General features: G+C 38.0%; 1 protein-coding gene across 1 annotated transcript in view; it reads left to right on the top strand.

The window, feature by feature from the left end:
* The window catches only part of LOC141362530 (inositol-tetrakisphosphate 1-kinase-like), a 71,833-nt gene that overhangs the window by 23,124 nt on the left and 25,286 nt on the right, over positions 1–23,423 (top strand). The window contains exons 3-5 of the mRNA XM_073864753.1: positions 1,050–1,074; positions 16,240–16,365; positions 19,330–19,447. Coding sequence (XP_073720854.1) covers positions 1,050–1,074; positions 16,240–16,365; positions 19,330–19,447 — 269 coding nt within the window. The remainder of the gene's footprint in view (positions 1–1,049; positions 1,075–16,239; positions 16,366–19,329; positions 19,448–23,423) is intronic.

Raw genomic sequence — 23,423 nt, 5'->3', positions numbered from 1 at the left:
GACAGGCCTGCAGATTTTTGATTTTTAGGGAAGCACTAGGGCTTCATCAAAACCACAGCTTTAAACTCAAGGGTATTTTTGGATATATGTTTTTTTTTTCAGTTTCCATATCCGCAATGCAGCGCACAGATGATTTTTTTAAAAATCTGTCTTCCACCAAAATAATCCTCTACCCATAATGAATTACCCAATGTGTCCCCACACAGAAAGCAGGCTTAAATCATTCGCACAAACTCCCATATGACGTTTCTTGACAGAATCAGAAACTTCACATCATATGAGTGATCTCAACCTAAAATTGGATGTTGAGTATAAAAAGTACACACGCTTCACACCAGTGCATACATATATAGCTACACGGGTTACTTTCCGAATTTTTCCGAGCGTGATTTAAAATGGAAAAATGTCTTGCAAAAAGCTATATAACACATTAACCTTAACTGTGTTCTCCTACTGTCAGATTTCTCATCTAGATCAACTACTGTCATGGTGGAGCGATAGTTTAAATATAATCTTGCTGAACAAGTTAAAGTTAGTTAACTGTTGATATCTTTATAGCTAGCTAGCTACTTGAATGACACGTTAGGTTTAATAGGGCAGACGTTTGAAAGTAACTTTATTACCCCCTTGTGTACAGAGGTCTCATATAGTAATGCATAGAAAACATTTAAGTATATAGAAAAGAGACACATGCTTATTGCGTACCTGCATAAAGTATGTTTTTGACACCATAGTTTGGGTCTTGCTTATTTTATTGAAGAAGTGGGATTTACTAGCGCTTGATTCGGGACAGTTATTTCTGTTGTTTTTATGTGTAGTGTAGTTGTTTCGTGTTTACAGGTAGGGCAATGGCAGCATCTGTCGACTTGTTGGAGCTCAAACCAGCTTTAACTTGTTTGTGTTTATGTGTCCTAGAACTCAACTCTAATTTTCATATCAAAAAGTATTCCAGTATGATGATATCTTGAATTTATAAAATGTTCATGTAATAACATTATGGCTTAGGGAATGAGAAGAAAATAACACTCATTGTTTTTTCTTTCTTGCAGAAAAAGAGGGATAGAAGTTGTTCAGGTAAGTGGATTTTATAAATTTTCCACATCAACTATTCACATGTTTCTTAAAAACACTTCTGTCAGTATCCGTGTGTCAGTTTTAGTGAATGATCCTGAATTGAATTGAATTACTTTTGAGCTGTTCCGCGATTGTTTGAAGGCTAGACTGTAGGGGTGTGGCGGATAACAAAACTACCGGTTTGGATCACATTACAGTTTTAGAGTCACGGATCGTATCAATTTTCGGATCAGCAAAAAAATGGTGGGAAAAACAAATAAAGAACAAATAAAGAAATTATAAACATTTATAAAAAAGAAAAAAGTTGCACATGAAGTAAGTTCTAAAATTAGCATTAGGTACAGAAATTTAATCAAATGAATAATAACACTGTCTGTATTGTACAAATTAAATATAATTATTATTTTTTAGAGCTACAGAAGTGATTTTCTCTTTGTTTTGGGTTGTTTGATTAACATTTATGACACAGACTCAAGTAGGTTATTGAGGATACTGTCTCTTTAAGATAAGCATGGACCTGGTTTCTCCCTCTATTCTATTCATATACTTAAGACAAACAAACAAAATTTATTAGATAAAGAATACTGTGGTATTTCCGAGATAATTTTGTTTGTATGTGCAGTGTTTCCCACAGGATTTTGAGAGACTGTGGCGGTGATGACGTCACACGCCGATTACGTTTTACTCTTTGATCTGTCAAATTATATTGCATTTTAACACAACTGAATGCTATTTTTACATATTAATTGTTCTGTTGTCTATAAAATGGTGACTAAACACGACCCAGTAACAACCCGTGACCCATTAACTCCTTGTTTAATCCAAAGTTTCTTTTACTGCTGCTAAAACGCGACATTGTTTGACAAAGAGATGTTGTTCTTCTCATCAGTGTTGTTGTGTTATGAGCGCTTTTTTTATTTTAAATACGAGTGGTAGTTTTATTGTATATCACGTACAGCGCTGACAATATGAGAGAATACACTGTTGCTGTTACACAGAGTTACGACTACAGAAAAAGTGCCCGGGCATACTCGCAAACAGACTCACAACAAGAGAACGGGTATGTTTGGGAAACACTACTGCTAACCTTTCTTTCAGTAATGATGAACTCGATCACCCGTCTTCTCTGTCAGTAACATCCGTGACTGTTGATGTTTAAGTGAAAAAGTACACGGAGGAACGCGGAGTTAAAATACTTTTCACTGTTATGCAAGAGAGGTGCACTGCATGCAACATGAGAGAGAGAGGGAGGGTCGCTGTTGAGGCGCTGCACGCAATATGAGAGGGAGGTGGGGGGCCTGATCGCTCGCTACAATGAATTAAGCCATTTTAAATGGTGAAATAAAAATGTAAATGGGAATCATGAAAAATCTATTTATGGCGGCCAGTGTTGATTCTGTGGCCACAGATAAATCAATGTACGGGGAAACATATGTCCTGCCAAGAAAAGAAAGATTTGCTTGCTTTTTAAAACGCGTCTCTCTGTGTATGGAAGCACCTAAGCACGTGCGTGCACACACACTGATGGAGGTTCTGATCTTTGAAGGGCATAGGGATGATCATGTCTGATTGGACACATTCAACCACGCACAATCTGTACAGAAAACCGTTTAGGGGTAAAAAATGCTTTTTGCACATTTATTACTGTCAGTTGCCGCATTTTGAACTGAACTTATTTTGAATATATCAGTTTTAAAAAGGTGAAACTTAAATTATTTCTCTGTTTCTCTAAGCTAAGTCCAGCTTGACCAGTTTAGAAAGTGACCAAAGCTTGCTACAGCAGCTAAAACCAGGCAGGGAGACCAGCTAAAACCCATATGATGGTTTTAGCGGTTTTCTTTCAGTAGGGGTGTGCCTAGTTTGTTGTCATTAGAAAGATTGTTTAAAAAGGTGAGCCAAAATTGCTCTCAATGCATTTGACTATGCTAATATTTACATTTGATCATTCAACAAAGCCAGCACCTGGAAAGCCTTAAACCACCTGCCATAATCTGACCAAACTCCTCACCCGTAAAGCAGACATCTACCAGTCGCGTTTCAAAAATTGGCCACAATGAATCTGAAATTTTGATGATTGATGTTCATTACAGATTGAGATGTACACAGGGTCGTTTTTATAGTTCAAGCATTACAAATCATCATACCATGTATGAGTTAGAACCAGCTCTTTGACTTCTAGCCTTAGAGTGATAAAAGAGATACGTTTTCAGTTTCCAGATTACTAACAGTGATGTAATGTTTGGTAACTAAGTTCCTCCAGCAAGTTCTCTATAGAGTAAAACCACAGGGAAAAAAACTCAAAAGGCTTTTGTGAGATAATTAGGACTTGAGTCGTGTCTAGTTACTGGTGGTTCTAAATCCCTATTTGTATTGAAGAGGGACGAGTTGTGATTATTATTTGACTTTTTGTCTGGTAGACACTTAAATGAAAAAAAAATCTGCATAGTAGTGAAAGTCCAGAAAATCAGAATGCCCTAGCAACTGGCTAATACTGTATTAGCAACCAACCAGGAAGTCCTGGCAGCTGCGTAGTAACACCCTAGCAACCACTCAAAAACTCACTTTACCAACCACGGAGCATAATTTTTACAAACATGCTTGCACAATGGCGGTGAGTATAAAGTACAATATGTACATATCTTCTGTATAGTGTGCTCCTGTATAGCTTAGTGGTAGAACATCGCAAAAGGTCATGGGTTCGAACCCAGGGAACACACATACTAATAAAAATGTATACCTTGTCGTGTTGGATAAAAGTGTTTGGCAAATGCATGAATGAAAATCAACGAAATGATAAAGCTAGTTCTCATTTGTGTTCTGTTTTTTACTTGTTCTTGACGTCACCACTTCTTATGTGCGTGTTAGGCATTCGCTCTAATCTGGAGGTCACATCAATGCATGCGAGTATCCCAAAACCCAACAGTCCCTTGAGGCTGACCTTTTGGCTTTTTATTTAAGTGTGGGAAAACAAAGACAAGGCTTTCTTGTGAATAAATAGCCAAGGACAGACTCAGCCCTCGCAAAAGACTTAAATATATATCATTGCGAGGACCTCCCATTAAGTTCTGTTGTTTATATGAAAACGTTTTATTTTTAGAGATGGGTCTTGTAAAAGTCGACGTGACAGTTAGTGAGGTTGGGTAGGTTTATTTTCATTTTGGATAATGTTATATTAATTAGTAAGAGGCAGATGTTGCATGAAATCCAGGCTAAAGTCTCAATCTAATTTTGAGATTAAAAATTCAGATAAAAATAGATCTGATTTCTGTGAATACGGTCTAAGTCAATAGTATCTTTAGCTGCATTAGTGCTACAATGTGTTAACAAACACGTTTAGAAAACATTATAGTTGTGCGTAGGTCCTATTGCGTAGCCGCAGCGGCGTAGGTCACGCATCGGTTTTCATATATCTTTCTGTAAGTTGTCCACGTCGATGTGCAAACACACATGCAGACCACTGGTAGGCAGTATCCACGCATTTAACCACAGTAGCAGCGTGATCGTCAATGAAGAAGCAGCTTTGTTAGTTTTTTAACCCACAAACGAAGAAGAAGCAGCCACTTGTGTATGTTTTTAGAAGACCAGCAGTGATGGAAGTAAATAAACAGCATCTTATGTTGCAGTTTGGGTTAAATCACTCCTCAACTTGGCCCATCTTTGTTCTTACCGTCGCAAACGGAAATAAATATGATGCAGAGGTTTTAGTGGACCAATCACAGTGCTTGCGGTCCGCGTAGAACTGACCCGCTGTTAAAATTTTGGCGAGGTGCACGTCAGGCTACGCAGAGTTACGCACAGGCTACGAATAACCTACGGTGTAGATACGGCGTTGAGCTTATGCACGGCTTTAACCAGTCAGTGGTTGTGGGTGGGGCTTTGTTGGTGTGACATCAAATTACCCAAAGAATCAAAACAGGATGTCTAATTAGACAGGGTTCCCATGGGTCCTTGAAATCCTTAAAAGTTTGTGAATCTGGGGGGAAAATTCAAGGCCCTGGGAAGTTTTTGAAAATATACATACATAGATACAGGCCATTGAAAGTGCTTGAATCTATTTTACACAAGAAGTTTTCTGGAAAGAAAATCAAAACCAAAATGTAGTATAGGATAATATCATAAAAATTCTAGACTTTTTAAGCACACATGCTAAACTGTTCGCTTTAAATGCTTAAATCTTATGTATGCAAATATTGATTCATACCAAAATGCTTTTTTGCATAGTTGTGTTTGACACATGAAAACGTCTCGGGTTATGTATGTAACTGTTGTTCCCTGAGAAGGGAACGAGACGCTGCGTCTCCCTTGCCATACTTGTGGCCTCCCTGTAACGCCGTCTTTGGCAGTATTTCAAATAGCGATATACTTCCTGTGACGCAGCGCAAGTTCCCTCAAAAGGGAACTGTTACAATGTATCTTAAAAGGTAACACAATGTAACATTCCTTTCACTTGAAATGTGCCACATTTAGTCCTTGAATTTGAGGGTATTGGACCTGGAAAGTCCTTAAGAGGTCCTTGAATTTGAAGTTAGCCAAGGTGTGGGAACCCTGATTAGTGTGCTTGGGTTTAATGAGGATTAAAAAATATTTTTTTCATTGTAGGGTTGTTGTGTTCATGCACTGCCAACACACATATATGTCCAAACAACATAAAATGGACCCTACATTTACAAAACTTTTACAGTTGGAGTTGTAAAATAAACAAAACTTTGCTGTAATGAAAAAGGAAATGGCACCATATTATTTTTACAGTTTTAAATTGCAAAGTTACATGTTTCCTATATTGTTTACGGTCGTTTTCTGGCAACCACAACTGCCAGTTTTTTACAGTAAAAACTCTGGATTTACATGCAGTGAAGCTGTAATGTATGCAGACACATTAACTCAGACAATGATTTCATCAGGCTCATTTCCTTCCTGAGCACTACATGATTCATATTTAATTCTCATACTTTGAGGCTAGAGACGTGAGTCTCCATTAGGACGAAGAGCATTTCCTGTTTTCTTCAAATGCTGCATGGGTCCATGGGCATATTGAGGTGAATCATGTGACATATGGGGTTTTTCAGCACTTTACTTTGGTTATCTTAAAGTGCTTCTCATTAGACCATCAGTGCTGTAGGGTGCTTGTCTCTCACCTCAGTATGCTTTTTTATACCCATTCCCTGCTTATTTTCTAAAATGGATCCATCAAACACAAACGCTGGCTGGGAAGAGTGTCAGTATTTTATGAATGAGGGAAGATTAAATGGATGGATTTTACTCCATGCTGCGACTTCTTTGTTCTCATCTTAGTGTATTTTTGGTTCCTGTGTGTGGCGTATATCTGCTGCTTATAAACAGAATGCATTACTTCAGTTTTGGGGGGTATAAATATCCCATTAAAAAACACATTGCAAAGATGTAATAATGTAATGTACTTGCTCCACCTCTAAAACGACTTGACATGTCACTTAGGTAATGTGGGAAGAGATAATATTTGTAATCGATATCCTAATAGCTTTTTAGAAATGAAAGATATTTAGGCTATTGATGTGGGTCATTAAGTATGGGAGTAATGCAGCAATTTAATGTTGCTTGACCTTTTAATCATTCAAAGTAGGGGTGGGCGATATGACCAAAATCTTCTATCACAATAGGATTCATTTTATATCATAATGATGGGTATCACGGTAGAGTTTTAATAAGGTTTTTCTGTTATTCAAATCTTTAATACCATAGAAATGTTCATAATTCTCACAAAAAACTTATACAAGCATAAAAAGATGATAAAAACTAACAAAACTCAAGCTCTCTGAGGATAAATACACTGAAAATAATTATTCATTGAATTTAATAAATTTTTTTAAGGTAAGTGTTGCAATCAATTTATTCAAGCTACATTTAAAAAAAAGTTTTATATTTTATTTTACTTTACTAATCTTTTTTGTTTAAATGTAGCTTAAATCAATTGATTGCAACCACTTACCTTAAAAAATTGATTAAATTCAATGAATCATTTTTTTCAGTGTAGTCAATGATAAAGGAATGATAATAAACTATTATGTATGCATATATATATATTAGGGCTGTCAAAATAAACGCGTTAATAACCCGTTAAAGCAAATTAATTTTAACGGCACTAATTTTATTAACGCGCGATTAAGGCAACACGCAATTTCTGTTTGACCCACAGCTGGATGAATTGAGACGCAGCAAGTGACTGGCGCTGTCTAGATGAGTCGGAGCTTTTCATAAAAATAAGAACATTAAGCTCTCGTCTAGCGAATCCAATGCTCTAAATGGTAATTAAACATCTAAAATGCACGTTTTCTGCACGTGCAGTTTTCTTTATCTGCACGTTTTCTGTGAGGTGTACCGTCCCAAATCCATATAAAGCAAAGATGCGTCTTCTTTCACTTTCTAGTTTTGTTTTAAAAAGCATCCAGAAATTATAGAAAATAGACCGCAGGACTTTCTTGATGTTAAAATAATTATTAAGAGAGATAAAGTTCGGGATCTGATTGATGTTAAAAGAGTTATTAAGAGTGACAAGGCTCAAAAGCGATGTCTGACGCAGACGTCTGAAGCGCATGCACACAAACGCGCGAGTGCGTGACACTTCGTGCTATTTATACGCATCTTCAGGAGACTGGGCTCGATATATATAGACAAAATTACAGGTTTAAAAATATCTGTTTTGACAAGAATTCACGCAGGTATGACCTATAATCTGTTATATCTGAAGTGAATGTTTGGTTAACTGTTAAGGGAAAGTATCTGTTGTGTCATTTATATTAAACCCTTGCATTATCCTACAGTCTTAAAGTGGTCTGTCTCAATGTCAAAATTAAACAAGAAAAGAAAAACATATATGTATATTGATATTGTTTTTGCTCTGCATTAACAGGTATAGTTGTCAGATTCCAACAATTGGTCCAATTGTTTTGAAGTTTTTTAATAGAGAATGTGAAAATATAAATGACACATTTTTGAAAATTTGCTTATCCCAACTCAATTTGCCAGCACAGGTCACAAATGATGCAGCAGCAAACAGAAATGGAGAAAGAACAAGGTCTTCTAAAGGCAAAAACATTTATAAAACTATGGCTGATGGTTCTGTTGAAAATGTAAACAGGCTGTTGTAGACATACATTTGCATATAGCATATATATTATCCAAATCCATGCTGATTAGAGCATTAAAATCTTAAAAAGTGTTACATTTAGGTAAATTTAGAACAGATAAAAATGTGCGATTCATTTGCGATTAATCGCGAGTTAACTCATGAAATCATGCGATTAACTGCGATTAAATATTTTAATCTATTGACAGCCCTAATATATATATATATATATTTTATTTAAGGTAGAAAAGTGATTTAGTCAAGAGCAGTGAGAGATTTTCTCTTAATGCTGTTTGATAAACATGAGTGACAGAAGCCCTTTTCACACAGACATTACGTAAAATACACAGGGAAAGGCATCCGGGAATTTTCTGGGATCCTTAGTTTTTTTGTTCATTCACACTGCCATGATTACCCGGCATCTGATGGTCCCGGAAAGACACGTGACCTATTGAAAGTCCCGCCCTCTCTTCTACGCAGCGTCTGAAGTTTGCATATTATATATTATTTCTCTCTCCAAGAACCACTCGTGTGCATTTTTGTTTATGATAAGATTATAATGAAGCGCATATCGCACCGTTCTAATGCTGGTGAATGATCTCAGCTTCAGAGTGGATATTTGACGAGCTCCCTGAGCTCTGCTTTAATACAGTTTTCAGACGTTTCTCATTGTGATTGTTTATATGCATTTAAAACCCGCATTTTGAGGAGCTGAACGATATATCTTGTTGGGATGACGCGCGGGTATTTTCCTTTATTATAACTCAATGAGCACGTGACACGATATTCTTTTATGCTGCTGAATGATCTCCGTTTCAACGCAGTAAGTAACGAGCTAACTTACCTGATATCTGCTTTTGTCCAGTTTGCTGACATTTCTCGTCGTGAATGTTGTAAATCCCTTATTTTAAAGAGTTGTCAACTTCATGTTGCCATGACACGCGCGTCCTCACTACGGCACGTGCGTCATTGTTTATGCGTCTCATTTATAATTTCCTCATAACTGCGTCAATATAGTTTGCAACATTTCTCGTGGTGAATGTTTATATGCATGTTATCTCTCGTTTTAAGGAGCTGAACCATAACTTTTGTTGTGATGATGCGCGCGTCCTCACTACAACACGCCCATTACGGCATTCTTTCAGCTTCTTGTTCACACAGAGGGTTATCCGTGTATCTGACTAGGTCCTCTTTCCGGCAACGATCCCAGAAGATTAACGGGACAAGTTTGTGTTGACACAGACGCTTGTCTGGCAATTTTACGGGTATTTTCTGGGACCAAAGGTGTGTGTGAATGGGGTTAAACCGGAGCAAATTTAGGTAATTTCCCCTTTAAGACCGGATCCAATATACTGTTACACACATGCGTTTTCTCATTTAGCTGTTCACTTTCTCTTAAAGATATAGTGGAAGATTTTCCCGAATTTTAGAAAAGAACCGCCTCTCCATTTTTTTTTTTTAAATGCACATGCGCAACACTCTACCTGCTCCAGAGACGAAACGCCTTTAAAATGTGTGCACGAGAGAGAGCATGCACGAGCCTCTTCTCTTTGCTCTGTTTACAAGTTGCTGCCGGCATGTCTCATACATTGAGATGTTTGCGCGGTGCGTGACTTGTGTCAGGGCTAGCATCGCTAATCATTGCTTACATCGACTTTTACTAGCAGTGATTTTAAATGGATTTCTCCAAAAGAGCATGACAAACTTTACCTGTCGAGTAGAAACTTCGCGACTGAGGCATCAGTGGGAAGCTCAACCTGTGCTTTTAGCGCACGTCAACGTGTGAAATATTCTCCCAAAAACACTCTGGTCTTGTTTCTTTCTTCAGAGACCTTTCTCTTCTTGTTATGCAATTCATAGACACTTTTTTCTCTTGCGAACCTAAGACATTTTGAAAAAACACGGTGAGAATGCAAGCTTCAATAAATGTCTGAAGCTGTAGCCCACCACACATAAAATCTTCCGCTATACCTTTAAGCCCTAAATGGTCGTGAAGATACTTGCAAAGACGGGAATTTTGACGCATATATGTATTTAAGGCCAATGAAGCGGGAAAACTGCTCACAAGCTTAATATGCAGCGGTTGCGCAACTTGCGCTCTCCTTACAGACAGAAAGAGCAGCGGTTGCGCCACTTGCGCGCTCCTAAACCATAGACTGTAAAAAAAGATGGACGACGCCGTTCGCTCTCTTCCAATGGTGAAAAGTGAAGCCATCAGTGTCCCGATACAGCACTGACATCTTGGGTCTTGAGTCTGCGCAGTAGCGATTTCGGGACCAGTCCTGCACAGTAGTGAGCAGGAAGTAAAGCCGCGAAAGCAAGACCCCGGCCTCGCTCTTGCAGAATGCGCATATCACACAATATCACAGCTGTCAATCATGACGTGACACCACCGTTTTTATAGCATTAAATAACTAACTAAAAACGAACTTATTTTAAAAACAAACACTTGAATTACATCAGCGTGATAAAAACTACATTAAATGACAGAAACCAGCTTCGGAAAAAAGATAATTGAAGTGTAATTAAATTGTTTAGTTGGTCTCAAGTCCCATTGAATAACATGGGGAGGCGGGGTTTATGACCTATACTGGGACCGGCCACTTGGGGGCGATCGAGACGTTTTGGCTTCACTTTTCAGGGCTTGTGCGGCACGCTTGCCTCACACACAGAAAGAGTGCACACATATAGATCTGTTGTTTGTGTTTCAATGGCTTAAAATAACTTGTTTTAAAACTGCTGTGCTTAAATACGTGTACAAATGTTACGTTTTCATGACCACGCGCACAGGAGCATGACGTGGGTGCGTAACCTCGATAGAGATGATAGTCCAAAATCTCTACGGGATGACAAATTTCTACCAGTTAATCATGTCTACCGGTTTATCGCCCACCTCTAATTCAAATTTTATTGTTCATTTAGGTCTATTTTTTTATTACCAAAAAACATCAAATTACTTTATTATCAACCAAAATAATTGTTAGAGACAGTCCAAGATTAGTTAAAACATTTCAAAATTATGTGATTTCAGTTTCTATTCATATATTTTATTATTAAGGATTTCTTAAAAAGTGTAAAAATCTCATTCTCATGAACCCAATCTTGTGTATCGTCTCATGGACTAAGTGTCTCATCACACCACTACTAATTGCATTACGTTGTCCACAAACATGATTTGTTAGTCATGTTTGATTGATTTCCATCCACAGTGGAGACAACAACTCCTGTCATTCTACACTCTTTTACAGTTTAATGAAGCTACGCAACTATTATTTTTTATGTGGTAAAAATTGCATATTGTGCCTATAGTGTAATAAGGTATTTATGTGGTTCATTAAAGCCTCACAGCTTTCAAACTATCTGTAAATTCATGTCCTGATGATTGTAACTGACAGTTTCAGAATGTGATTCGCTGCACGATTTGCCAAAATCCATCTTTGGGTTTTTCTTACACTGCACATCTCCCTCTGTCAGCCATCTGCCTGTTTCTTACAGGAACATGACTCATCAGTACAGACTGGGTCAGCATCTGACCTCTGCCTGCTCAGTCTTGTCATTATGTGTTACTAATTAGAGGAGAAAATGCCCAATTTTCACATAGATATATTCTCTAGAAATGATTTTTTTCTTATTTACACTTCTGATATCAGAGATGAGCTATGGAAAGGGGCCTGTGAGCAGCCCACCCTCAGCTAAACACACACATACACACATTACATGTCATCATGTGCTGCCTTAGGTTACAGGCAGACAGACATTGGTGTTTAGTTACTTGCGATGTCTCGGTTAGTGTACAGCATCATGAATAACTGATACGTTGTTTTTTTACACAGACAAGGAAATGGAAGTGAATCATGAATAACTTGACACAGGATATTACGTTTGGAGTGTTGACAAATTTGTCACTTTATTCAATATCAAGTGAACTACACAAAACACTTGCAGGATAAAACAATGTGTAACATGCTTTCGTTGGCTGTCTAAGAGCGTTAGGATGCCGTAATAGCATCTTTAAAATTGACACTTTAAATTACATGTGCAAAATGCGCTTAAACTTGGCCTTGTTTTATATAATTACAGTGAATCTTGTATTAAATTGGGGTGCAAAAACAAATCATTATGTGAGCATCACGATTTGTTTTTTAAATAGAAATCATACAAGGTTTATGGCAATTGTTTAGTTTAAAGTTTTCATCCCAATCAATGGATAGAATTCTTTTTATTTCCGAACTTGAACCGTGACAGGAAGTACTAACATAAAAGCGCACCACAAATGGTTTTGCTAAGGTTTGTATATAGTGGTGTGTTCTCAATGACAGCTTATCTAATATTATATTATTTTATATTTCTAAAAGATCAAATATCCCAAATATATTGCCCCACTTTGCAATGTATCGCAACATTTTGCATAGCAACCCATGTGTCGTGATTAGGGGTGTAACGTTCTTGGTAAACAATCGAACCGTCCTGTTATCCTTCCACGGAATTCCACGGTTTGTTTGATTCGACCACGCATTTCTATTATAGTTTGGTGAAAAAACAACGCATAAAACCACTAATTTATGGTTCTGAATAAGCTTTGCGCGTGTTTACATGAGAGTATCTGTCAAATCAACTCGTACTATGCAAATCTGTTGCCAACCTCACAGTTCCTCCTCACGTGTTGGTGTGTGTGTGTGTGCGTTGTGGACCGTTTAGTGCGGCAAGCGAAGGAGAAAAGACGCTAATGCAGGGTTCACACCAGACGCGGTAGAGGCGGCAAGCGCGAGTAATTTACATGTTAAGTCAATGCAAAGACGCAATTAGGCATCCTGCGGCAAATTGAGCGTTGCCGCGGGAAACGCGTAAGTTCAAAAATCTGAACTTCTGCGGATTTCCGCGCCACCTTCACCAATCAGGACCTTGCTGTAGTAGTGACCTGATTACAGGAAGCGAGCGGAGTATCAGCGGAGTTGCAAAAGCCCCTCCCATGACGCGAATTTCATAAATGACATGAATATGAAAAAATTTCTGAACAATGCTGAAATAGAGGAAAGGCAGTGAAAGGCACGAACGCTTTATAAATGCAGCAAACATGTAACCAGTGTGAAAGACTTTCGAGAAATTAGCTTTTTTTTGCTATTTTTGACCTTATAGTTTCGGTTGCCAGACATTTGTTGGATCCCTAAATAAAACTGTTATAAAAAGTAGTTCAAACATTTTAATGTTTACTATACATAGGGCTTTTCACTAGAGGTCGACCGATGTGCTTTTTCTCTGGCCGATGCCGATTTTTTAGAAATCGGGGCAGCCGATGGCCGATATGTTTGGCCGATTTTCTATATGTACATAATAATCAAAATGTTCTCATCATTATTAGCAGATATTTTAAATGCAAAAATGTCACTATTTAAGTCAAAGTATATATGTACATAATAATCAAAATGTTCTCATCATTATTAGCAGATATTTTAAATGCAAAAATGTCACTATTTAAGTCAAAGTATTTAAAAATATATGACTGGTCTTTCTGAAGAGTTTTACAACCTCCTCTGCACCATGCATTTATCAGACACAGATATTACCTGACACTCTGCTGTCATCATCTATGATCAGTTTTTTATCATGGCTTTTATTGCTTTGTAGGATAAAATCCTTATTTGGTAGACCTGATAAAATATTTATTCATCATAAAGTTAACATAGTAAATGGTTTTTAGTTGAGACTGTTATTTAGGGCAAATCTTTCTAAACACATTTACATTCTCATTTCTGAGACGCTATAAGTGACTGATTGTGCTGACAGTGACGTCTTGTGAGTTTAGTGTTGGGACAGATCTGTTGTTTCAACCGTTCATTCAAACGAATCCGTTCAAAGGAGTCAGTTCGCGAATCGGACGCGCTGTGTTCTAATCCAGGCTGAGCAGCGCAAAACTGTAAACAAAGTCTTACTGTAACAACACGAAAAACATTTCCTTTGTGGATATGATTTGGTCTTCCGACCTTTCGCCATCGAGTCAGTTTTGTTTTGAGTAATAAAAGCAGGGAGACAGAAAGCGTGCACGCGCGGCTCTTCTCTCTCTGTCACGCAAACAAAACTCATCATCACTCATTAATCACATGAAATGAGCCTAATCTTTGCACGGACTATGCACCGCGAGACATAAGCCTGTCGCGCTGTTGTACTGGCTGCTTAATTCGCGCGATCCGCCATCATTTAGTAAAGCTGTTTGTGAACAAGGCATGGCTGCACACACACGAGACGGGAGCGAGCTGCCTGCAGCAAGAGGCAGCGTCACGAGTTCTACAACAGCGCTTAGGTGCCCGCAGATGCGCCTGCCTATTAATCGGCCTAGTTTTGCAGCAAAATCGGCCAAAGCCGATTTTTTAAAATATGCCAAAAATCGGCCAATTAATCGGCCGGCCGATAAATCGGTCGACCTCTACTTTTCACACTGGAATAGTTAACCCTGGGTTATTCTAAACCCCGGGTTAACGGAATCCTTGGTTATCTGTTTCACATTTCACACTGTTCATACTTAACCAGGGGTCATGTACTTAATAGGTGTCATAACATTCAAACCCTGCTAAGTTTCACACTGCATGCTGTTGGCATCGCAATGCGGGGTTAACCCCACAAAAGCGGTGCTTACCCTGCTTCAGAGCAGGGTTTCATTACCCTGGGTTAATTTCAGGAATAACCCCGCTTCTAAATTACAAGTGTGAAACGATCCTTAACCCAGGGTTAAAAGCGGGGTTTTGCCTAGCACTGTTGCCTTACAGCAAGAATGCCCTCGTTTTGAGCCCCGGCTAGGGCAGGTGGCCTTTCTGTGTGGAGTTTGCATGTTCTCCCTGTGTCAGCATGGATTTACTCTGGGTACTCCGGTTTCCTCCCACAGGCCAAAAACATGCAAGTTAGGCAGATTGGAGATGCCAGATTGTCCCTCCCCCAACCTGTGTATCGATCAACTTGTCTGAATAAAACTTGTTCTTGTTCTTGCCATGAATATAGCCGTAGATGCTGGAATGGCGTAAAGAAATAAAGGAAGAAGAAGACACACAAATATTGCACATATTTTTCATCCGCTCTACAACCCGCCCGCAAGGAGTTAATTATCCACATAGCCACCTGTGAATTTTGGGAATGTCATGATCCACCCGTTTAAGACACTTTTATGCTGGTACCTGACCCGTTGCAGGACTCTAATGGAGTGCACTGTATATTAACATGAAGCTAAATGATGCATACTTATCAATCCATAATGAAGCAATGCATTTACCAGCAAGAACTGTAGCTTATATTACTGTATCGATTTTTTTTTTGGGCGAAATCTTTTGAGTATCTTGTTATATTATATTAGAGGGATCTGTCTCCTGTTACTTTATAGGCCCACTGGATGATATAGAAGCCGCTGTTTAGCCAACAAACTGTCTAAATAAATAAAAGTTGTGGCTATTGTACCATCTTTGGCATTGAGACGGTTGGTATGAGGCCACGGTGGTATGTTTCCACTCTCCACATATGGCCTTGCACTGGAACGGCTCGTTCCTGTACAGTAAGCATGAGATTAACAGAGACAGAACAGGTTTGTCAGCACATCGGCACCACAGGATTTAAGCTCTGGGTGGTTTAAAGTTGCTCCATCTTCTTGATGTTGATGCGCGGCCACTCGGGTGGTGACCCTTTCTGGACTTGAAAAGTGGGAGGAATGAAACTAAATATAAAGCTAATCTGAGCAGTCATCTCATTTGAAATATTTTTGTTACGCTAAATACAATTCCGTACATGGGAAGTAGATTGAAACTTGATTGTAGCCATTAGTGTGTTTCAGGGTACTTCCTATTTAATCTGACATAAGGAAATTGTTATTCCAAGCTTGTATGGCGGCTTTGGGAAAATGTGATTCTTTAGTGAATCAGATTCAGTTAATGTGAATGATTTCTTTATGAATCAGCCTGGTTCTTAAAAAGCTGACCACTGCAGGGGCAGATTATCAGTGAATAGTAATTTAACTATTTATATTTACAATACTGCTTTATATGTATGCTTCAAGTGCATAAAATTACCTTTCACTTTTCCCTCAGCTTGACTTGAGCCAGCCGTTAGAAGATCAGGGTCCATTGGATGTCATCATTCATAAGCTAACAGACCTGATCCTGGAGGCGGACCAGAACGACACTCAGTCCCTCCTGCTGGTCCAGCGGGTGCAGGTGAGAATCTGAGCACGTGTCCTGCAAGACAAGCTGTGGTTTAAAGCCGAGATCCACAGCTCTGATTAAGTGAAGGAATCTGGAACAGGAATTTTATCTACATCTATAGAGCTGAAAGGATAACAGAACTACACAATCAAAGCGTAATGATTATTACAGGAAAGTATTTTTTAAATAGAATGTCTAGTTTTAATTTATTTATACATAAATAGTCAACAACACAACCCATTGTGATATACAGTGGCGCACATAATTTGTTGGGAAATTACAAGACAAAGGTTTTTTTTATGATAATTGTACGTTTTTGCACACTTCACTTCGTGCAAGTTCATACGAATTAGCCAATTTGTAAAATATTTAAGAATTATCGTGAGATCAGGCTGGATTATATTAAAATATTGCACAAAAAAAGTGTTGCAATAAATGTTAATAGTTCAGTTCAGAATTCATTTTACCCTTTATTTTGTCAATGTATGAAATTTTCCCCAAGAATTGACCTCTAAATGAGACGGTAAGAGTGCTGAGCCTGTTAATGTTCTTAAACAAAGCTCTCCTGTAAGACAAGGCTCTTACTAAGAAAGCTCTTATGTATATTACATAGATTTGCCCACAGGATGATCTTAAAGGTGCAGTGTGTAATTTTTAGAAAAATCTCTTGACAGAAATGCAAAATAATATACACAACTATATTGTCAGGGGTGTATAAAGACCTGTCATAATGAACAGTTATGTTTTTATTACCTTAGAATGAGACGTTTTTGTCTGCACACCAAGGGTCCCCTTACATGGAAGCCGCCATTTTGTTTAAACGTTTAAACTAACATTGTGATATGCTGAAAATATTTATTTTATATAGTTGTTATTATAGGCAAGTGAAGTGTTGATTTGAGAGGATCAATTCATCAAACATGTCGTCAACTTGCTGTCGGCCGCTAACCACTTGGTTATCATAAAAAACTTTAACAAACAAAAACTGCTCTGAAATGTAAATAAAAAAGAAATATAACTATTTTGCCACTTAAAACAAAACTGAACTGCTTTAATTGCTGCAAGAGTACAGCTGTACAAGCGGTGTAAGGAGTTATTTTTTGCTATTTCTTTGGATTTCTTTTGCAAAATCTATGCAAAATTTTGCAGAATGATTTAAAATGTTTTAAAATGATCCGAGAGAATGTGCGCTGTGAATATTACAAAACAATAAAATATTTTATAACTATATTATACATTTTATTAAAGGATTACCCTGAATTAAACTGGACCAACATGAACCAACAGATAATGGATAATGTGCTGTCACAACCATCGTTTTATATAATATACATATATTACTGTCTACAGTGTAAGAGTAAAAAGAAAAGGCTTCTCATTATGAATGTAGCGTATATACAACACAATGTATATATATATATATTTATCTTGTAAACGGATTTGAAATAATAAATAATTGTCGCGTCATGTAGCAAGAGAGACGATAGAGATCTCATTAACTTCTCCGCAGAAAGTTTTATTTCAAATTCAAGTTTTACATATTAAATAGGCTATTAAAAAGTTTGTGCTTCTCTCATAAAAACCTCACAGCAGACAGCACAGACATCTACTCACAAACACACGCGATGCAGTGACTATATCTGTGGACACAGATTCCTAATGGGGAGAATTAAAAAGTTCGGACTCGGGTCGGACTCGGGCTGAGAATTCTGATAAGCTGTCGGACAAGGGCCGGGCTAGGGCCTAAGCGTCTCGGGCCGGGTCAGGGCCTAGTTTTTTGGCCGGTGCAGGGCTCTTATTTAGGAGAGGGATCAGCATAGTGTACGCACTTTTTTTAGTGACGCACTTGAATGCGGACGCGACTAAGATAGCGCCGTTACCGGAAGCAAGTTATTTTGTTTATATATGGATTTTAAATATGGATATTTCCACAACGAAACGGTACGGGTTACCCTCAGAAGGCCTTTTTTATCATCGTGGAGCAGTTTGGATTTATTTTGTAAAGGATGGATGCAAATGTTTTGGACTTAAAGGAGTGGACCCCATAACTTTCCATAGGATTTACTGAAACATCTAAGACATTTTCTAAAATAACTGATGTATTAGTCTGAAAAATGATGGACATATGCATCTCGGACGGCTTGGGGGTGAGTACATCATGGGTTTAAAATCATTTTTGGGCGAACTATCCCTTTAATGAAGAGGACCGGGTGTGCATTATACATCCTGAAAAGTGAAGCTGCTTGCCCTTTGATCACCCCCTGATGGCTGGATGCAGTACAAGTCATAAACCCCACCCTCTCCATGCAAACGAATGGCACTCAGGCCAAAATAAAAAAATTAATTAGACTTCCAAAAATTTTCTGAAGGATGGTTTTGGTCCTTTAAGGTAGTTGTTATCATGCTGATATATGTTCAATTGTTCATTAATGTGATTACTTTCATATTAGCTAGTAATTTGATGCTATAGAAATGGGGCGTGACGTTATGATTGACATTTGTTATTGACAGCTTCTCTAAGCGAACTCTGGGAGCTTCGAGGAAAGATTGAAGATAACAAACTATTAATTTTCGATTTCTGTATTATTTGACACAACAAAAGGAGTTGTGTTTAACTAACCTTATTTTAGCAAGCCAGTCAAATGAGACGTTTAAGGGGCGTGGTTGAATTGGGAGTGTGAACGTTTGGGCGGATGTTTTAATACCGCGGCTCCATTAGATTTTACAAAGTTTTGAAATGTTTTGTAACTTTCTGTCAAGCAGCTGCGTGGTAAATTCTAAACATCCAAAACTAAATAATAACAAATAATTATGAGAGCTAGCTATGTTGTTAGTAAAAAGTCGAAAACGAATTCACCCGTAATTGTAATTCTGTTTCTTTTTTTATTATTAATTGTGTTGCCCCACAATACAGCATGTTAAAGATTACAATTAGTCATGTTTGTCATTGTTCTGACCTGTTCGTTGGTCATGCAGGATTATATTGACGCTCACCCAGAGACCATCATTTTGGACCCACTTCCAGCCATCAGAACTCTGCTGGATCGTTGCAAGTCTTACCAGCTGGTCCACCGGATAGAGGACCGCATGAGAGGTAATGGGGCTCAACACTCTTGCTCCTGAGTTCAGTTTTTGCTTTTGAGTTACTTTTTGGGTTACATCTTTCTTTTAGATACATGAATATTTTAAGATATAGCACATAAGACATTACAGATATCATGAATCTGTCTATGGCAGGGGTCTTCAACGTTTTATGGTACAGGGACCCCTATGACGAGAGAGGCATGGATCAGGGAACCCCTGATAATAAATGTGTAAAACAGAGATATTTAAGCCTTACCCCACACACGTGTGCACCTTATAGGGGGCATGTAATGTTTTGTACATATGGTTTACATTCTTATCAAAAAATAACTTGTGATTAAACATCATTTGACGGACCTCCTGCAGTTTGGACTCCCAGTTGAAGACCCATGGTCTATGGTGAGCAGATTTGTGTGACACGTTAGTCACTAGCTCTTCCGGTTTCCCATGTTGAGTAAAGTACAGTATAGGCGCAAAGTGGATGTGCTACATGGCCGCCATACGTATGTTGGGCCAGGGCAACTGTATGGTGGCCGACAGAGGGTCACTGCACATGCAAATAGAAAACCCCCGGCAAATCAAGAAAACATCTTCATCAGTTTGACAAATAAATACAGAAATACGTTAAACATTCTCATAACACAAACAAATACAGAAACGCGTTGCAAATCCTCACAACACAAACAAATACAAAAAAGCGTTACAAATTCTTACAACAAAAACATACAGAAAGCACCCCAAATATCCGCAACACAAACAAATACAGAAATGCGCTGCAAATACCCGCAACACAAACGAATGAAGAGTTTAGTTTCAAAACACAATAATTCCATTTTGACTAATTGGGGTAAAAATTAGTTTTCCATACCAAGAAAGTGACAAGATGAAACCCCTATTTTCTGTTACAAACTTTCACATAGCATCTTTAGGTTATAATAACATAAAAAATTTAAATCCATAATTTGATTTTCAAAGATTTATTATAAAAACTGTTTTTTTCCGCAAAATGCAATAAATCCATGAAAAGTTTTTGAATGCTATAAATCTATTGAATCAGTATATAAATGTGCATTCATCTTTGCCATGTTATATTCATTTAGTTGAGTAGTGGTATACACGGATTAAAAAAATAAACATTTAATGGCATTAATCAAAACAAATATTTTGTCATATTAAGAACACTGTCATTGCTGCTGTCATCTTTGGGATGTCGTCGCTGAACTTTTTTGACAGCGATCAGCTGTAAAATGTTTTGGTCCTGCTCGATTTTCATTGACTTTGAGTAAAATAATGGAAAGTTTTGGATAAGGGGTGAATGTGTTAGCATGACAGAAGCATGATGCCATGTGAGAACGCCCGAGTGCCTCTCGTGTAATTATTCTATTTTAATGGCTTACGTTTCTTCCCCGCCACTGAAAACCACCGCAGGTTTATCAATGCCATCCAAACTATTTTGTTTTCGTTTTTTGTTGATCACGAAGTACAAAGTAGATGAGAAAAAACTAGAATTTCGTGTGTATTTAAAGCGCCGCCATTATTGTTTACAATGCATGGAATGGTGCGATGTGATTGGTTTAGCAATTTATATTAGATGACAGAATAACAGGCGTATATTGGATTTTGCGTAAATTGAAGAATTTACTTTTTTTGATATTTTTTGGCCAGTTTTTGCTTTCATTTAGCTCTTTCACCGCCAGCATTTTATAAAAAAGTTGCCACCCAGCGCCAGCGTTTTTCATGATTTTCACCAAAGTTTAATGCCTTCCAGAAAATGTTCTTCTTCAAATATATAAACATACAATATACCAAATGAAAGAACAGACCCTCTGCTTTCAAAAAAAAAAATGTTTCATCCTACCTTGAGTAGTTCTTTTGTAATCAGCTTTTGAATATGGGTAGGTTTCTGCAAAAACACCACATTTTGAGCAAAAAGCAGCGATAATTCAATTTTTGTGACAGACTTTTCATAGAGATCCCATTCAGAGCGATCTTTAAAACAGACACGGACATGCAGCAGCTTTCTGCTTCCGGGTTTAAAAAGTTGTGGATAATAGCGGTATTGCAGAAAGACGGAAATACTCGTCATTGGCGGGGAAGCGTTTTCTCTTGATTGATGAGATATCTCGTCAATGGCGGGGAAAGAGTGAACAGTGAGTTTTAGGAGAGGACAGGAAAGTACAGGGATGAGAGAGGGGTATGTGATCGGCAAATGACCACAAGCCGGGAATCGAACTCGGCTCACCGAAAGGGCAGAGAGCTCCCCACTTCACCATCGGCTCCAACAAGAATTTACTTTTTAAAACTGACCTGATACAATACTGATTTTGGTGGTAACTAATTGCTAATTAACTCTTCAAATACAAAAATGTTTTGAAACCCACGACAATGAACTTGTTTCAGGGGATGAAATTTAATTTATATGTAAACTCCATGGACAAATGGTAAGTGAACCGAAACATTTCCCAGACCGGTGCATCACTTTTTGCATTTCCCTAGAAACACGTCCATTGTTGTTTTTTTAATCCATTTTCTCACACTGTAAAACTGTAAAATATCCTTAAAAACTTAAGTTTTTAAGTAAAAAAAGTAAAAAAAATCTACTTAAAATTGCAATTAATTTCAAATTTTTTGACCAGTTAGCTGTTGCTAGAAATTATAAAAAAAGTTAAAATAACTTTTATAATTCATAACAACTCCTTACTAAAACGTTTAAATGAATTGTAAATCCAACTTGTTTAATTAAACTTTCAAATTTAAGTACAAGGAAGTTTTTACCGTGCAGTAGAGAAAGTCTGTAAATTTTAACACTGGCATGAATTAATTTATATTTTTCTGGGGTCCTTAGAATTGACATTTTTGCTAATGACCATCAGTTACCTTAAACACCCCACCATACACACACAATACTGCACACATTTGGGAGCTTTGGGCATTTTGCCTTAGTGTACTCTGCAGGCACGTTTGTCAGTGTCTATATTTGTTTTTGTGTGTGTCCGGACTCTATTGAACCAGACATGACAGATGGTTATGTAACACAGTCATCTGTAAACCCCCAGTCTGTGTCTCTCCTCTCGCCCTCATTTCAGAGCCTCCCACCGCTTATCTCAAGGAAACATGAAAGACACATTTAATGCGTTCAGTTACATAGCAACATTAAACAGGCTGCAATATAAATTCAAACAATAAGCATTCATTTTTGACCCATGTTAGTCCTTACTGCTGGCCATCTGTCACCCTCTCTCGCCCTTTCACATTCACGGACGGACACAGACTCACATCCCTCTCTTCAACAACAGTGAGCATGCCTGACAGTGGTTACCATAGCAACAAGCATGGCAGCCGCTCTAGATTACTGGTTTAACTCTTTTGGGCTCTTTTTCAAACCCACCGAGTTGTTTTTAAGAGGCTGTTTACACCTGGTATTAAGATGAGTTTTGGTCGATTGGATCACAAAATGTTTCAATTTTATGGTACCTTTAATACCAGGTATAAACATCCCCTAAGACAGCATCCTAACTGAAATAGTGAGTAATGTGCGATCCGCGTATGCTTGTCTGTATCTGTTTAATGGCTTTCCACACAGGAAGTCGCCCCCTCACTGGTGTCATAATGACCGCTTTTCGTCCTCACTTCACATTCATTTTTCTGTCAGAAATAAGAGGCCGTTTCCTAATGAGACTGCTAGCAATGTGATTAGGGCCACTTTTCCTGGCTTCGCTGTCGTCCACATGACTCATGCACATCCTGAAGGACTTCACCTAAACACTGTCCTCCTGCTTGCGGAGACAAAGCAGAACCAGAATTTACACTTGTGAAATACTTTTCCTCCACTCGTTGTTTATGTTATTCACGTACAGGACTCCATGCAGAAGACAAGAGTGTTTCAGGCTTTATAAGGGAACGATTCACACCTTTATTTAATCCGTTGCTTATTATAAGGATTCTTTTGTTTTTCCAGAAAATCTTTTTCATGGAGTTATTTTAAC

This window comes from Misgurnus anguillicaudatus, unplaced genomic scaffold, assembly GCF_027580225.2.
Source record: "Misgurnus anguillicaudatus unplaced genomic scaffold, ASM2758022v2 HiC_scaffold_28, whole genome shotgun sequence".
Classification (NCBI taxonomy): domain Eukaryota; kingdom Metazoa; phylum Chordata; class Actinopteri; order Cypriniformes; family Cobitidae; genus Misgurnus; species Misgurnus anguillicaudatus.
This window is presented reverse-complemented; position numbering and strand designations above follow the sequence as displayed.